Source organism: Lampris incognitus, chromosome 8 (genome assembly GCF_029633865.1).
Source record: "Lampris incognitus isolate fLamInc1 chromosome 8, fLamInc1.hap2, whole genome shotgun sequence".
Lineage (NCBI taxonomy): Eukaryota > Metazoa > Chordata > Actinopteri > Lampriformes > Lampridae > Lampris > Lampris incognitus.
Genome location: NC_079218.1, coordinates 44,798,501 through 44,817,092, shown reverse-complemented (window position 1 = coordinate 44,817,092; position 18,592 = coordinate 44,798,501). Strand labels below are relative to the sequence as shown.

General features: G+C 45.1%; 1 protein-coding gene across 1 annotated transcript in view; it reads right to left on the bottom strand.

Annotated features, from left to right (window-relative positions):
• Positions 1–1,734: 1,734 nt before the first annotated feature.
• Positions 1,735–18,592, bottom strand: part of b3glctb (beta 3-glucosyltransferase b) — a 49,249-nt gene continuing 32,391 nt past the window's right edge. Inside the window, exons 12-15 of the mRNA XM_056285331.1 lie at positions 14,403–14,502; positions 11,433–11,552; positions 7,499–7,643; positions 1,735–1,869 (exon numbers count right to left, since the gene is read on the bottom strand). Coding sequence (XP_056141306.1) covers positions 1,735–1,869; positions 7,499–7,643; positions 11,433–11,552; positions 14,403–14,502 — 500 coding nt within the window. The remainder of the gene's footprint in view (positions 1,870–7,498; positions 7,644–11,432; positions 11,553–14,402; positions 14,503–18,592) is intronic.

Below are 18,592 nucleotides of genomic sequence, written 5' to 3'. Positions count from 1 at the left end.
GAGTGCAGAAGAGAGGTGAAAAAGAGAGTGCAGGCAGGTTGGAGTGAGTGTCAGGAGTGATTTGTAACAGAAGGGTGCCAGCAAGAGTTAAAGGGAAGATTTACAAGATGGTAGTGAGACCAGCTATGTTATATGGCTTGGAGACAGTGGCACTGACAAAAAGACAGGAGGCGGAGCTGGAGGTGGCAGAGTTGAAGATGATAAGATTTTCATTGAGAGTGACGAAGAAGGACAGGATTAGGAACGAGTATATTAGAGGGACAGCTCAAGTTGGATGCTTTGGAGACAAAGCAAGAGAGGCAAGATTGAGATGTCTTGGACATGTGTGGAGGAGAGATGCTGGGTATATTGGGAGAAGGATGCTGAATATGGAGCTGCCAGGGAAGAGGAAAAGAGGAAGGCCAAAGAGGTTTATGGATGTGGTGAGGGAGGACATGCAGATGGCTGGTGTGACAGAGTAAGATGCAGAAGCCAGAAAGAAATGGAAACGGATGATCCGCTATGGCGACCCCCTAACAGGAGCAGCCGAAAGTAGTTGTAGTAGTAGTAGTTGTTCTTTACACTGTCTCTGTCTCTTTTTGGATACCCTGCAGCGTGTTTGAATCCTGTAATCAGCTATAGTTATAATAATGGGTGAGGGCTCCATCAGCCAACCGTTAAGATGGGTGAGAGCTTCCAAAAGGCTAATTGTATTTTTCACCTATTCCCTACTTCAGCAAATGCAAATAAAAAAAACAAATAACAATTTTGTTTCTACTTGCCATGTTCAACAAGTTGTATGAAATGAGGGACTATGCCACTAAGGGCTTGCAATCTTCCACCATATCAGTGACAGACTGCACTGATCTGACTGAATGTCTTCAGGAGAGCTGCAGTACATTCAGCAATACACAAAATGGCTTTGATAAAGTGATGACACTGACAGAAGATCTGATGAAACACGACATTCTGAGCTGGGACGTCACTGGGTCTCGAAAGAGGATGTCGCCAGCTAAGTTGGGCGATCACGTCACGTGTAAAAAAAAATAAAATAAAATCCATGAATGTGAAATGCATTGCCAAGAAAACATTCTCCCCATTTGTCAGTTTTATTATGTTTGCCAAAATATCTTAATACCTTTTCAATTTAAAACAATTAAATTCGCACAAGGCCACACATAAGAAACATACACTGTCACGTGAACTAAAACATGTATGTGTTTGGATAAAACTGTCAAAATGATACAACACACAGGAATTACAAACTTCCAAATGGTTTACAAATAGTAAATAATACATGATCGTGATCATATACCAATAATAAACACTACATATCATTGTTGCATGTTTGCTTTTATGGTCCACATTTCTCAGATTGGAAGAAGCTGACTGAATGAAAAGAAAAGTGCATCCGCACACTCAAATCTGTGCAAGAATCGATTTTTTGTTTGCAAGCTTTTGGTCAGAGACCTTCTTCAAGTCATGAGCACACAGCAAATGAATACAGCACGATCTATAAAGGGTCTGAGAGAACCTCACTTGGTTAGCCTTAATGCAGAACACTTGTGTCAGTCAGTTGGAGTTGTGTGACTAAACACCAGTGGAATTGTAGTTCTGGATATTATATCTGATTTTATAGCTCCAGCACCTCCACAAAGTCTGTCGAAAAAGCTCCAAGGTTGACATCCACACACACATAGGCATGCATACAAGCACGCACACACACACACACACACACACCCACACACACACCTCCTAGAGTTCATCTCTGGAAGGGGCATCCTGCAGCCAGAGTCTGTAGATGGCCACGGGGTCTATGTTCCAGTGCTTGTGGAAGGAGATGGGGCGCTGTGTGGACAGCAAGGACTTAGGGTAGTCTTCTGGACGTGCCTAAAACAACACAAACAAGAGGTATGTGAATCTTTGTGTATGTGTGTGTGTATGTTTTAATGCAGTGTGTGTGTGTGTTTTCAAGTAAGCATCATTGCGGGTGGCTAACAATGATGGAAGTAGTGGCTTTATTCACTCCAAAACGCTAACTCTTTCATCATGGACACCATCGATGGCAACATACCTTACAGTCCAAACTCAGTGTGTCAAATACAAGTAAAAAATAGCACAAACACATATACAAATGTGACTACTTCCTCCGAGAACTTATACAGTCACAGACACAAGTGCATTTTTTCCCGCACAGGCCACCTCTCTTACGAACAGTCAATACAGCCTCAAGGGTCGCCATCATTGTGCAATATAATGTACAATGTGTACATTTTCAGACTTCTGGTAATGGCAAAGAGTAGGGGGTCCCCCGGTGTCCTGGGAAAATTCCCTGTGGTAGGTAAAGGGATAGCTGTTTCTGATCTGACTGTGTTGCCAACCGCATCTGCTGCGTCATATCATTTTCTCATTAAATTTGAAAGGATTATTGGCCTGTCCTGTTAAAATCAGCACAGATGGTATTGCCACCCGTCACACTGGCCCATCCACTGTAGCTGCATTTGGCCAGCAAGCTGCCTGAAGTCTTGGCTCCTTCCACTGTAGAGACTGACACTGTTGAAAATTTCACCAGAGACGTGGCCTTCTCTAGTCTCTTCAATTCAGTTGCACCTCTCACTACCAGAGCTAGGTGACTAAAGAGGCCTACACCCTGGTTTGACGACGAGACACGTGCTCTCAAGTGGGCCTGCAGGAGACTGGAATGTAAATGGCGAAAATCAAAATTAGAAGTTTTTTACCTAGCTTGGCATGGGTGTTTATTGAAATACAAGCATGCTTTAGCAGCTGCAAAAGCAACATATCCCTCTCGCTTAATCAATATTAATAAACATAACCCCAGATTTGTTTTGTCTCAGATTTGCAACACAGTGGTGCAGTGGTTAGCGCTGCCGCCTCACAGCAAGAAGGTCCTGGGTTCGAACCCCGGGGTTGTCCAACCTTGGGGGGTCATCCCAGGTCGTCCTCCGTGTGGAGTTTGCATGTTCTCCCCATGTCTGCGGTGGATTTTCTCCGGGTGCTCCGGTTTCCCCCACCATCAAAAAGAAATGCATGTGCCCGACTGAGGCATGGCAGGATTAACTGGAATTGGTTCCCGGGTGCTGCACGGCGGCTGCCCACTGCTCCTAGCTACACAACAAGGATGGGTTAAATGCACAGCGTAATTTCCCTATGGGGAACATTAAAGTATATCAAAATCCAAAAAAAAAAAAAAAAATCAAAATCAAGAAAATTTCCCTTTGACACTGTAGCTAAATTTACTAAAAAGCAGCCGCCTACTTTTAGCTACTCATCATTCATGACCCATGAGTTTCTAGACTTTTTCTGCAGTAAGGTTGAGATCATAAACAAAATTAGTTCTTCAACTCCAGCTATTTCTGCAGATCCTGTCTGACCAAATTCATATCTATACAACGAGTCGCTGATAGTCCCTGTTATTACAGTTTTTGAGACTATCTCTCTGGATACTTTAACTGAGCTTGTGCCAGCTTCTAAACCAACTACTTGCCTACTTGACCCTTTATCAGCTACACTTTTTAAAGACCTCTGGCCTTTCCTGGGACCTACAATGCTGGACATTGTTAATTTATGACACCGGTGACCCCTGTTTCCATCCAGGGGGTCAGTGTGGACACTGTGAAGTACTACAAGTACCTGGGGGTGTATATAGACAGTTAACTAGACTGGGCTAAGAACACCGATGCCCTCTATAAGAAGGGACAGCGCCATCTCTACTTTTTGGGGAGGCTGAGGTCCTTCAACATCTGCCAGACTACGCTTAAGATGTGGTACGAGTCTGTGGTGGCCAGTACTCTCCTGTTTGCTGTTGTGTGTTGGGGCAACAGGTTGAGGGTAGCGGATGCAAACAGGCTCAGTAAACTGATCTGCAAGGCTGGTGACGTTGTGGGGGGTGGAGCTGGACTCTCTGGCGGTGGTTACTCAAAGGAAGAAGCTGTTGAAGTTATGTGCCATCATAGACAATGTCTCCCACCCACTCCATGATATACTGGTCAGGCACAGGAGTACTTTTAGTGATAGACTAATTCTGATGAAATGCACTAAAGAATGCAACAAGAGGTCATTCCTGCCTGTGGCCATCAAACTTTACAACTCCTCCTTCAGTGTCAGACAATCTTGAGTCCATTAGACTGGCCCTTTGACTTATTTTACCCTGTCGGGTGTTCATTTGTGCTGTTTGTTTCATGCTGCAGTGGTGCAGTTTAGGTAGGGTGTTGTACGCTGGAGCATTGTGCACATGTTTATATATCTTGTTCTTGTTTCTATTTCTTATTTTATCTTCTATTTATTTCTGTTTTTCTTGTTTCTATTTGTTTCTATTTTCTTGTTGTCTTGTTGGTTTTTCTTGCGAGAGGGTGAGTGTCTGTAATGGAATCCAATTTCCCCTCGGGGATGAATAAAGTATTTCTGATTCTGATTTATCACTTACTACTGGCACTGTTCCCAGCAGTTTTAAGACAGCTGTGGTCAAACGTCTACTTAAGAAACCGCACCTCGATCCAGGGTCTCTTAATAACTATTGACCAGCCTCTAATCTTCCATTCTTTTTTAAAGTACTAGACTGAGTTGTGTATAAACAACTTTCAAACCATATAGAAGAAAACTATCTACAGTTAGGTCCGTAAGTATTTGGATAGTGACACAATATTTGTAATTTTGCCCCTGTACACCACCACAGTGGATTTGAAATGAAGTAACCAATATGTGATTGAAGTGTGGACTTTCAGCTTTAATTTAAGGGATTGGACAAAAATGTTGCATTAACCGTTCAGGAATTACAGCCAGTTCTATATGTGGTCACCCCATTTTCAGAGGATCAAAAGTAATTGGACACTTGACCAACAAGTGGTTTCATGGGCAAGTAAGACCTTTTCCATTATCATGCCATGACATATTAAGGAGATAAAAGGTCTGGCATTCATTCCAAGTATTTACATTTGCATTTGGTAGCTGTTCATCGGAACTCTCAACATGAAGTCGATAGAGGTGTCAATACAAGTGACGGAGGCCATCATTATGCTGAAAAAGCAAAGGAAATCTATCAGATGGGTAGTAAACACTTCAGGAGGGGCCAAATCAACATTTTGGTACATTCTTAAAAAGAAAGAATGCACTGGCAAGCTCAGCAACACCAGAAGGCTTGGAAGACCACGGAGCACATCTACGGTGGATGATCACAGAATTATTTCCCTCGTGAAGACAAACACACTCACAACATCTAGTGAAGTCAAAAACACTCTTGAAAGGTAGGGGTATCATTGTCCAAGTCTACAATCAAGAGACGCCTGCATGAAAATAAATACAGAGGGTTTACAACAGGTGAAAATCACTGGTGTCACTTAAGAACAGGAAGGCCAGATTAGACTGTGTTTAAAAACATCTAAAAACCTACCCAGTTCTGGAACAAGGTTCTCTGGACAGATGAAGCAGTGATTAACTTGTGCCAGAAGGATGGGACGAGGGAAAGTGTTGGGAACAAAAGGAATGTATGGTTGCCAATGGAACTTGATCATTGGTGTTTATTGATGATGTGACTACTGACAGAAGTAGCAGGATGGATTGTGATGTTTATAAGGATATACCATTTGCTCAGATTTAGCCAAATGTGACAAAACTGAGAGGACGGCGCTTCACACTGCGCATGGTGGGTCGGTTTCCGTCTCAATGAATTTACCAAGCACTGTTCTGTCGACGAGATTATATCGTAGATTATTGCAAACTGTTCTCTTCTCTCACATGTCTTTTCTCTCTCTGAATGATGTCTTCTCCTTTCTCTTCTGTGTATGTGAATGGTGTGATGTGAGTCTCCCCTGTGTGCTTGTGCAGTCTGTCCTCCTCTCAGGTCTCCATGGTGATGGTGGTCACTGCCTGGACACTACTTGGCATCCCCCTCATCACATTTTCTTTTTATATATCTTATAAATTCATATAATTTTGTTATCCTGTTTCAATGTTATATCCTTATCTCACGTTGATGTGTGACTAATGTTTTTTTTCTTGTCTCTTCTCCTGCGTATGTGAATGGTGTGATGTGAGTCTCTCACATGTGTAGTCTCTCCTTCCGTCAGGTCTACATGGTGCAGTGCAGTCACTGCCATGGTGGTTGCGTGGCTCGGGTCCTGGGCTGTTCCGGTGGCATCTGGACACTGCTTGACACCCTCCTCACCATATTCTCCATATATCTTATAATTCCGTTATAATTCTTTTATCCTCTTTATCCTCTGTTAATTAATTAATTCATCATCAGCCGCTTCTCCGCGGTAGGTAGGGTCATGGTGGCAGCAAGCTAAGTAGGGCACTCCAGACGTCCCTCTCCCCAGCAATGCCCTCCAGCTTCTCCTGGGGGATCCCAAGGCGTTCCCAGGCCAGATTGGACATGTAGTCCCTCCAGCGACTTCTGGGTCTATCCCAGGGTCTCTTTCCAGTTGGTCGTGCCTGGTAAACCTCCAAAGGAAGGCGCACCGGAGGCATCCTAATCAGATGCTCGAACCACTTCAACTGGCTCCTTTCGATGTGAAGGTGCAGCGGCTCTACTCCGAGCTCCCTCCGGATGTCCAAGCTCCTCACCCTATCTCTAAGGCTGAGCCCAGACACCCTACGGAGGAAACTCATTTCAGCCGCTTGCGTCCGCAATCTCATCCTTTCGGTCACTACCCAAAGCTCATGATCATAGGTGAGGGTTGGAACGGAGACTGACTGGTAAATTGAGAGCTTTGCCTTCCGGCTCAGCTCCCTCGTTCAATGTTGTATTCTGTAAATTGTTTTCTATTCTGTAAACACAACATCCACTGCACATCTGTCCGTCTTGGGAGAGAGATCCCTCCTCTGTTGCTCTCTCTGAGGTTTCTTCCTATTTTTTCTCTGTCAAAGGTTTTTTTTAAGGAGTTGTTCCATATCAGAGGCAAGGGTCTAAGGACAGGATGTTGCAATGCTGTAAAGCCCAATGAGGCAGATTTGTAATTTGTGATAATGGACTATACAAATGAAATTTAAATGACTCGATTTCTCCTGAGACAACAATTAAGACTACAATTAAGGCTGTGGAGCATCTTAGAACTGGACTTCGTAAGACACACAAGGACATCTATTGTTATTCCAACACATATGCAAGTGCCATCTGTGCTTGGATCTTCAGCTACTGGCACTATAAAACTATATCAATCTATATTAAATTTCACTACAGTGCACAGAACCAAACAGACCTTTCTCAGTCTGTCTGGTTTCCCAAATATAATCAGTGCTGTAGATAGTACTCGTGCACATTAAAGCTTTGTCTGTTGACACCTTTACAAACAAATGAGGCTCAATTTGTGCATACAGTAGGACACGTCTCGGCAGGCTTGACTGCCTTGTAAGCAACCCCTTACCCCCACCCCACCCCACCTCACCCGTCACATTTACCTTCACTGTTGAAATTACAGAAAGATGCTCTATGAGTTTGCATCCCCTTGTGTGTGTGTGTGTGTGTGTGTGTTCTGCATATACTTTATGCATGCTGCCCTACCTGGTGAAACAGTGGACTGTGTGTGATGGGGATGCCCAAGGAAGTGAGGCAAATTCCCAGCGTCATGTCATCAGGAGCGTCATCGCTGTAGCAGCTGCAACCACTGGAGATCAGCCTGGACACTGCCACTCTACTCAGCACTATCCTACACACACACACACACACACACACACAAAAGAAAAAACACAGAAAAATGTAAAAAAAATGGTAGAGAGAGTCTAGACAAATAAGTCAAATTTATGGCACCTTCCATCCATCCATCCATTATCCAAGCCGCTTATCCCACTTGGGGTCACGAGATGCTGGAGCGTATCACAGCAGTAATTGGGCGGCAGGCGGGGAGACACCCTGGACAGGCTGCAAGTCCATCACAGAGCCGACATACACACATTCACACCTAGGGACAATTTAGTATGGCCAATTCACCTGACCTGCATGTCTTTGGACGGTGGGAGGGAACTGGAACACCCAGGAGATTAAAAAAAAAGGACTGGTTGTTAAATCCTAGTGTTTGCACTGCAACAGTTTCGGTGGGAAATAAACTGGAGATGGCTGCCAAGGTGACATTGCCACCACCAGGACACATCGTCAGTTGTGTACCTCAGCATCACAGGGTGTTTCGGCCTTTTATCACAAGACACCCTCCGCTGAGGCAGGCCCACCACAGGTTGATCGGTCCTGGGTGTGTGTCCTATGCAGACATGGGGAGAACATGCAAACTCAACACAGAGGATGACCCCCAAGGTTGGACAACCCCAGGGTTCGAACCCAGGGCCTTCTTGCTGTGAGGCAACCTTGCTAACCACTGCACCACTGTGCGCCCTATAAGAATCAGGTGATGAAAGGCAAGACTTCCCTGTCCAAATCAATGACTGATCTGCATCTAGTGAACGATCACGAAAATCTCAAATAGTCAGTAGGAGTATCCACTTATTGTTGACTATATTATAGTCAGTAGAAGTATGCATGACTAGCACCTGGTGAAACCCCTCACTATCAGGTGAAAAGAAGCAGCTGGCGACTCCACATGTATCAGACGAGGCATGTGGTAGTCTGCAGCCCTCCCTGGATCGACAGAGGGGGTAGAGCAGCGACTGGGACGACCCGGAAGAGTGGGGTAGTTGGCCAGATACAATTGGGAAGAAAAGCGGGGGGGGGGGTATAACGGAGTAAGTGTAGGGAGGCAAGCACTGTGCAGGTTTTCTTTTCAACCCAACACTACACCAGCTGATTTCACCATTTGGTCCTCCCCTGCCTGGTTGAAGGTGTGTTAATGAGTTGGTGTATTATGAAGTGTAGTGTTTGGAATGAGAATATGCTCAGAAATGTACCTCAATGGCACATGGTTGAATACCACTAGTCTACAGCCCAGCATATATATATATATATATATATATATATATCATGGAAGTTAACCTATATGGAAAATTTCTTTTACCAAGTGTCATTACCCTGGCACATTTAATATCAGAAAATAGGAAAACATTACATATAGGGATTAATTATTGGGCAAAAAAACCCTGTTGTGCATTTTACATTTAAAAACTACACTCGAGGATCTAACTCTGATGATGTATGAGAAATTGTAAATGCTCCCATGATAAATCCAATCTTACCAAATTCATATCTATACAATGAGTCACTGATAGGCCCTGATATTACAGCTTTTGAGACTATCTCATGATTAATCCTATTAACACGTGATAGCTTATGGACCCCCCCTCCCCCCATGGGATACTCTTTCCTCTGGTCTTTCTCTGCAATTTCCTACCAGTGACAGAGCAGCACCTCCCAATGCAGGTGGGCTTCAGCGTCTTCAGCAGCTACTGCCCAGCAATCTCGTCAAATGCATCTAAACAAGAACTGAGTAAAGTCCAGCTTACCCAGAATGGAGCTGCGAGACTCGCTCAGCATTGCTCGATTAGAAAAAGTGTTGAAAGAATGCATAAAGCGTTGTCATGGATGAGAGTCAGTGAGAGACCAGCTTGTAGCCTGATTCTATATATGAAAAACCTTTATATGCTACGTAAACCTGCTTGCCTCTCCTCTCAGCTGTTGCTTACTAGTGATGGTCATGACTATGGCACTAGACATGCCTTGAGGGGTCATTTCACCTTGCCTTAACCCAGAACTGATGTCTTAAAAAAGCCTGTAATGTAGAGGACAATCACCTGCTGGGACGGACTTCCACAACATTTGGTTTCACTTACCAGCAGAGTTGGATTCAAGAAGAGGCTGAGAGAAGATGTAAAGTAGAAAGAGACTGTTTTACATTAGGTCTAATTTTATGTCTGTTTACTGTATTCTGTTGTTTTGAGTTATGTCTGCTTTATTTTAATTAATTGATCTTTTTTCTCATTTACGGTAATTGTTTTTTCTAATTGGGCATGATGGGTATATAGAATTCTGTGTAGTGCTCAAAACTGTTTGATAAGTTTCGTTTTGTGTGATGTTTCTGGTTATTGCTGTTGTATTGATATATGTTTTGCTTTTGCTTGTTGACTTTTAAATTAACTGTTGTACTGCTGGACCCCAGGAAGAAGAGTCGCTGCTGAGGTAGTGACTAATGGGGATCTGAAATGAAGAATAAAGAATAAAGCAGCGCTGATGCTTGCCTGCATGTGGATTTTTTACACACAGCCACTGGCTGACGGATGTCTTCCCTGCTCACTTTACCACCCTTGATGTTTTTTTCTTCTTCTTTTATTTGTGAAAATAGCTTTTTATGGTGTGGTTTCACTATCCCCCCACACACACACACACATGATCCCCTGCTCCTGCAGAGAGCATGTCGAAGTGTCCTTGAGCAAGACACTGAACTCATAACTGCTCCTGATGAGCAGGTTGGCACCTTGCATGGCAGCCTCCACCATCAGTGTATGAATGTGTGTGTGTGAGAATGGGAGGCATACACCGTAAAGCACTTTGAGTGGTCAGTAGACTAGAAAAGCGCTATATAAATGCAGTCAATTTTAAACACACACACACACACACACACACACACTTGCTTGCTGGTTGTCCATCGTGTCCAATGATGACCATCTTCTCCTATATGTGAGTCCTTTGGTGGCTGAATAGTCCGATCCTGGATGCACAGTTGTGGTTGCAGACCGGGCATGTAAAAGTGGTGCTGGAGGGGGCAGGGGTAGCTTTGCGAGCAAAAGAATGTGTAGTTCTCTCCTACTTCATTGAGCAAGGCCTCTTCAAGGAGCTGGTCTCACTGAGTACCGCCACAGCCACACAATAGCGCTTCAGCTCGCTGGCAATAAGTGCTGTTATGCATTGAGGTCTGTCCGTACCATGGCTGACGTCCAGGAGTGTTCTTATGTTCCATGCTGCAATTCTTGGTGGTATAGTATGTGTTTTTCGACCGCATAGTGGAATGGCCCGGCAGGTGTGGTTTCCTGCCCAGACACAGTGTTGAGTGGGTAATTTTTGGGCCACCTTTTCTAGGCTGTTCCCCAAAAGGGGTGAGCAGTACCGTCCCTAAATAGGGCTGCTCAGACGCACAGGGGTCTGCCGGAGACAGCTGCCACTCAATCCCAGCTGCTAACGACCGCTGCCCTGTGCCGCTGGCGTGCAGAGTTCCAACTAAGTGCTCCCAGCTCATTCAGACCTGCTCCCGTCACTGGATACTCAATCGCTGCCAGACTTTTTGAGGTCGGGGACTCAGATAGCAGAAGAAGATACCTGCGCAGAGATGGTTTTTAAAGTGGCATGGGGGGTGCGCTTCTCCCAACGCCACATGACTTGATTGTAGAGGAGACGGTTCCGATGACAAGGGGGATCCCTAGACGGCCGGCACCTCCACACAACTGCAGGGGGCTGCCGGAAATCCAGTTTTTCGGAAACCGCCTCGAAGCGTGCCGCCGCCACACACACACACACACACACACACACACACCAGCATCAACCTCCCCATCGCAGGTCTCACCCTCCTCCTCCTGTGGTGTAGCTGTATCCCTGGTGTGTGGAACCGTATCCGTACCTCTCCCCCAGGCTCACTGGGTCCCTGGGGTCGTAGCAGCGCAGCAGTCTCCTTAACCTGGGCAAACTAAAAGACACACACACACACACACATAAGCAGAAATACATAGACAGAAATGTGCCACAGAAACACACAAGGAAGCACATGCAAAGAAACACAACAACACATGCACATATCAGCACAACTCTCCGATGGTTTTTAATAAGTTTTCAATATCGAGCCATGAGTCAGTGAGAGCTGAGTTCAGTCAAAACCAACAGAAATTATGTTTTGATATTTTCAAAGAATTGAACCCATTTTCAAAAGATCTGAAACTGTTTTTAAGTCTCTTCTCTACTGTCAGGCAGTGGTGTACTGGCCATCAGCCATAACGGGACAAATCCCGGTGGGCTGACGCATCAGTGAGCTGTCAAAAAAAATCCATAGATTTTACCGGCCCTGTCTGTGTGTGCATGTCAATCGGGGTGGGCACGAGAGCGTGCTGCGTCCGGGTTCCAGGACTCACTGGCGTCACGGTTGTGTGGCCTGAGTCTTCAAGGCTCACCTGTTTCCCATTCCCCGATTGGCTTGCCATTTCTGTTGCTGCCTTGCCTTGCTCCCCTTTCCCCCATTTCCCTGATTGGCTCTGTCAGGTCAAAATGTGTCCGGGTGACGTCATCGAAATGCAATAGTGACAGCTCGCATTCCTGACATTCCTCTCTCGCTGTAGTTCGTAGAGTCGTCATATTGCAGGCAAAAGCAGGTTTAATAGTGTACTCTTTTTAGCTACATTGTACAATACATGCACGGGGTCACCTTTTATATTCGACTTGCAATTGTTTATATTAGGGTATGTTTTTCGAAAAGCACAAAAAAGCATACTTTTAGGAGAAAGTTCACTGACTGGTTGATCACCTTGTTAGCTAGCTAGCAACATTATGTAGTGTGGATGAGATTTTCAATAAAGATGTTCTATAAACCTATTTTCTATTAAAATGAAACGTCCAATATTTGCTATTATATGTTTTTTGACATCAATGACAAGTTAGCTAGGTAGCTAGCAACCCAAAATAAGGGGTCACGAAATGTTATTTTAAACAACCGGACTTTTCATGAACAGAGAAGGCTAAAAACAGGAACCCGTTAGCTGGACAGCCTCCCAGCCTATCACTGCAAAATACTGTTGCTGGGCAGGAATGCGAGCTGTCACGACTGCATTGCGATGATGTCACCCAGACACATTTTGGCAGCCCAGACACAATTTGGCCTGACAGCTCCCCAGTCAGTATATTCCCTGGGTTGCCCCAACTCTTTGTCAGATCGTTATATTGACCAAAAGTCAATATAACGATTGATATAGTTTGATCAATATAACGAGGGTCTAAGGACAGGATGTTGTGTTGCTGTCAAGCCCCTTAGGGCAAATTCATGTTTTGTGATATTGGGCTATAAAAATAAAATTGATTTGACTTGACTTTGGTAGCTGGATGCTTTGCGCCTTGCCTCGAGCCTTCCTTCCTGTCTGTATCTACTGTTCCTGTTTTTGCAAGCCTGTTTGCTTTACTCAAGCATTGTTCTAGCCCAGCCTGTCTCCGCTGTCTGCATTTGGGTCCTCAATTCCTGCTCCCGTCGTGACAGCTGGCCAATGACAACCAAGTTAATGCATGTTAGACAGCCAACGAAAGCCATGGACAATAAAATGTCAAAAGGAAGGGATGAAGAAATTAAGAGTAGAAAAGGAAGCAGCCATTAGAGGCACAGGCATCCAAATGTAAAAAATTTTTTTTTAAAAATCAGCAGCCTCAAGGGGCCAGCAACACTGTTTTCAAGGAGCAGACTGAAGCAGTAAGATGGATGTTAAATTATCGGCTAGGCTACATGTTAATTTAAAACTGCTGTAACTTGTGGTTACGAAACGACTTCACTAATAGGCTACTTGTTACTATTGAAGTCATGCTGATGGCGTGTCACAATATAAGTCTGTGCCTACCGAAATATGTCCTGGAATATACATATGTTACTTTCCATTGCAAAAGCCTCTTATTTTGGGGGGGGGGGGGGGGTTGTCCCCCTTTTTCGCCCCAATTGTACATAGCCAATTACCCCACTCTTCTGAGCCATCCCAGTTGTTGCTCCACCCCTTCTGCCGATCCAGGGAGGGCTGCAGACTACCGCATGCTTCCTCCGATACATGTGGAGTCGCCAGCCGCTTCTTTTCACCTAACAGTGAGGAGTTTCACCAGGGGGACATAGTGCGTGGGAGGATCATGCTATTCTCCCCAGTTCCCTCTCCCCCCTGAACAGGCGCCCCGAGGAGGCGCTAGTGCAGCGACCAGGACACATAACCACATCTGGCATCCCACCTGCAGACATGGTCAATTGTGTTTTTGTGTTTGTAGGGACGTCCGACCAAGCCGGAGGCAACACGGGGATTCGAACCGGCAATCCCCGTGTTGGTAGGCAACGGAATAGACCACTACGCTACCTGGACGCCCAGACATATGCTACTTTCCATTGCAAAAGCCTTTGAATACTTTCAGAACGACCTGTCCTGGCGGATTAGTCCAGGGCTGAATATCTTTCCCAGTACACCCCTGCTTGTCAGGTAACCTACTATGTTTAAATGTACCACACCAGCTAACCAGAAGCACACAGAGGGAAGCTTTTCCTTACCCTACAGTTTGAAATGCACTGCTACAATGTTGATGAAAAGCATATATTTACTACTACATCCATCCATCCATCCATCCATCCATTATCCAAACTGCTTATCCTGCTGTCAGGGCCATGGGGATGCTGGAGCCTATCCCAGCAGTCACTGGGTGGCAGGCAGGGAGACACCCTGGACAGGCCACCACGCCATCACACAGGGCCAACATGTCCTATGTTAGAATTATCCAGGGTTGGTTAAAAACAAACTCGGGCACATTTACTTACCTGATAAGTGTATCATCATCAACGATGAGCAGCCAGTTTGCCTCTGGAACGGCATGACTTAAGAACCGCCTCATGATGGCAAACGTCTTTCCACAATGCCCTGCAGGAAAAGAGGAAAAAATAAGAGATAAAACATGCCAAGGGCAGATAAAAGAGGAGAAGGAGAGAGAGAGAGAAAGAGAGAGAGCGAGAGGGGATGAGGATGGGATTAGGACAAACAGGCTTTTCGTAAGATTAGATCTGAGAGGTGGATTGATGGTCTTGCTCCAGATCAACATAGTATCAACCTTCAGTCCATGTCAGCATTATCTGGTTTGCAGCAATGTATGAGACAATTCCTTCTTCTATGTAAAGAGGAAGGAACAGTGTTGTGATCCATCAGTAACAAGGCCAAGACCAACAGACAGAAGACTTGAGAAGAGCGAGTGTTTGAATGGGAGAGAAGCGGAGGTAGACCCGGCTCTGAAATGTTGACTTGACTTTATCGGCTTTGCTATAGCTGTGGGCCCTCATCTTTTTCCACATTGTTTTTCCCCAATGAAGAAACTAACTCAACCATAGCAAGAACTTGGCACAGGCCTATGTCAGCTTCTATGACATTAAAATGCAATTACACTAATTTACCCTCAAGGGGAAATGACCCACACAACCCAGCATGGGGGCTGCAAGATTAAGAAGCAGATAAACATCGGTTCAGTTGAACTACTCTCGTAGTATACGTAGTTAGATCCTTGTTGATAGCCTCAAAGATTTTAACAGAGGAAAAGCCTTCTGACAATCGGGAGTCGGTTACCATGTTTGAAACACTAAACTTGATCGGGCACGCACAAACATGCACACAAACAAAACGCGCACACACACAAAACATACCCCCCCCCCCACACGCCCACACAATGTCCTCTGAAATTGAGAACTGAAATTCTTCCTCCCTGTGAACTTCAGATAAAACAAGTGCAGAGTGGAGGATGGAAGAAGGAACAAACAGAGCAGAACAGGGACCTTAGTGAGGACGTGCGGGGGATGAGGGAAGCGGTAACAGAGCAATCTGCAGTACCGCCGAAACCCAATCAGGGATGAAAAGAAACGAAAAAAGAGAGAGTGTGTTGGATTTTGTTATCAGCGTTGCCACTTTCATCCCTGTGGTATTCTCTGCCACTTGTGTGAAGCACTTCTGCATTCAACGTGGCCGTCGGAGAAAAACTGCCGAACGCTGTCTGTAGTTACGGAGCCTGTAGCTCGGGAAGACACATTTGCAGCAGATAAATTAGCTCTAGGCACAGTGGCGCAGTGGTTAGTGTGGTCACCTCACAGAAAGACGGTCCTGGGTTCGAGCCCCCAGGGTAGTCCAACCTTGGTGGGTCATCCCGGGTTGTCCTCTGCGTGGAGTTTGCATGTTCTCCCCGTGTCTGCGTGAGTTTCCTCCAGGGGCTCTGGTTTCCTCCCACAGTCCAAAGACATGTAAGTCAGGTGAATCAGCCGTACTAAATTGTCCCTAGGTATGAATGTGTGTGTGTGTGTCGGCCCTGTGATGGCCTGGCGGCGTGTCCAGGGTGTCTCCCCGCCTGCCGCCCAATGACTGCTGGAATAGGCTCCAGCATCTCCGCGACCCTGAGAGCAGGATAAGTGGTTCAGATAATGGATGGATGGAAATGAGCTCTAACGTTACCACGAGCTGCCAAGCCAGCAACGGGCTCAACACATGACTCGATGGCAGTGCATCCTCAAGTCTGTGGCCACTGGACGCTTTTCAGATTTCATATGAGAATCTAGTAATTTACAACCCATTGTCGCCACTTGGAATGTTTTGCGACAAAGTTCACATCAGGCCTCGTAAGAATCGCTGGAATGTTTAAGCCACCTACGATATTTGTCGTCCTCCAAGCATTTCAGATTGAATTTACATTTACCCATTTTCATTTTGCTCGCTGCCTCATCTGTCGCCCACTAGCTACTGACTCCCGGTCCCACTGCCTCTGGCGGTCTAGCGTATGCTATTTAGCACAAATGCATTGTACCATGCTTGCAACAATTGCCGGGCCGTTGTGGAATATAAAAAAAAAACATAATAAAAACTGAACAAAAATATATATATACACTCGTTCGTTCTGCCCCAGAATAAATTTAACGCCTCCCTTCCTAAAATTCAAGACGTTTTAAAATATTTTAGACCTTGAATTAAAAAGAGGAGAAAAAAAAGCAATTCAAGATACTTGAAGACTTTTTAAGGATCCACGGGGCCCCTGGGCATAACACAGAGGACATGCTGAACCACATAATACCTCCATGTTGAACAAGGTTAAACAGATGGTAATATTTAAAAAGTTGGTTGCAAGAGAATCTGAGAGGTTGTCAGTGTGCACATTAAAATCGCCAGCCATAATAACTCATCATGTTTGAGAACCACTGAAGTTAACAGTTCAGAGTTCATTTAAAAAAAGAATTGCTAGGTTTGGGTAGTTGATAGACAATCAAGCGACATACTGGGATTTCACAATCAATTTTAAAAGGAAGTAATTCAAAGCTATTGAAAGTACCCCATGTAATCTGCTTACAAATCAATTATTCTTAAAAACAGCTGCAATACCCCCACCATGACCAGTGAGCCTGGGGAGATTGGGGATCTGGTAATTGGGAGGACAGAGCTCTATTAGAGGGCAGCAGTCCGACTGACAGTGTTTGACACCTTTTGGTGGTCTATTGTTAATTATGACAGAGACAGGATGGACTGGGAGAGGACCAGGCTCAGCCAGAGAAATAGAGGGCTGTATCCTGTCAGAGGGAGAGCTACAGGGACATGTGACAGATACAGAGTTTGACACATGATCTCTGCTTGCAGCAACATCAGGCTGAAAAAAAGCTATACAAGGGACAAGGTTATATGTCAGCTGCTTAACCTCCTCGCCGTCTGGGTGAAAACTGTCTTTTTTTGTAAAAGTCCCTCCTATGCCAGAATGAGTCAAAGCTGTTCATGAAACCATGGCCTGTAGCAGTACAGACATTCATTAACCAGAAGTGCAGACTGAAGAGGCACCTAAAGCACTCTGACCCCTTACCTAGGGATGGAATGGGGCCAGACAGGATGTTGCCCAAGCTCTCTAAAGTTAGAGTGAGGGACTCAAAGTCAGACTGTAGCTTTGATGGTTGCCTTGACATGATGGTACTAGTTCCAGTGTGCACGATAACAGTGATCCACATGCCTCAATTTCAGCTCCTGGCATGTATCCCGCATCAGCCATGATGCTGAGTGACATTTCTTTTGAGCAAAGGAACAGATGGCTATATCCAACATCACCTTCGTCAATGTGGCTGTAAGGCATGTTTCTGGGGCTGTAGACGGGCCAGCTGTATCCCCTGCATCTCCAATGAGGCCTGCTGTGACTCTTCTACAGGTCCCGGTTCCAGCGACCGAAGAGTAGCGACTCCATATGCTTGGCTGATGCCCCGATCCCACCACTAACAACATTTTGATTCAACCAATTGTGACTTTTGTCATTTTCAGTGATTAAAGTCACCGTAATCTGCCATTATCAAAGCACTGTCCCGTTGGACAATAGGATGAGACTGTGTCATCACAACCTTAATTTGGTCAATCCATTGTACTATCAGTTAGTGACAGCATCCAAGTCAAAGTGGAGTGGTGACGGATGGTGGTGTCATTGTGATGACATTTGATCAGATTATCATAAATTGTTGAAGTATATACTGGTCTTTATTCCAACCATGAGAGTGAAGTCAGCAAAAGACTGTCGAGCCATGACATACCCTGGAAAATGCTCTGCAATTGTAATAATACACGTTATGCATACAAAAGCTACGAGGCTGTAGCTTTTGGATGATTCAGTCCAGAGTTTGAGGCTCTGATAGTTGTTGATAGGACTGTAAAAAGCACTTCACAGTGAAGAGTGTAACTCACTTCAACCACCACCAATTTGTAGCACCCACCTAGGTGATGCACGGCAGCCATTTTGCACCAGAACGCTCACCACACATCAGCTTGAGGTAACTGAGCCAATTACACATGATGATTATGTGGCCAGATGGAGACAGCTGGGCTGGGAATTTTGCCAGGACACTAGGGAACAGTGAGTCAGGACCTCGGTTAAACATCTCATCTGAAGGACAGAATTTTAGACCACAAGAAGGTGACAATCCAAATTAGTCACAATTACTTAAGAGTCCAGTTTGCATGG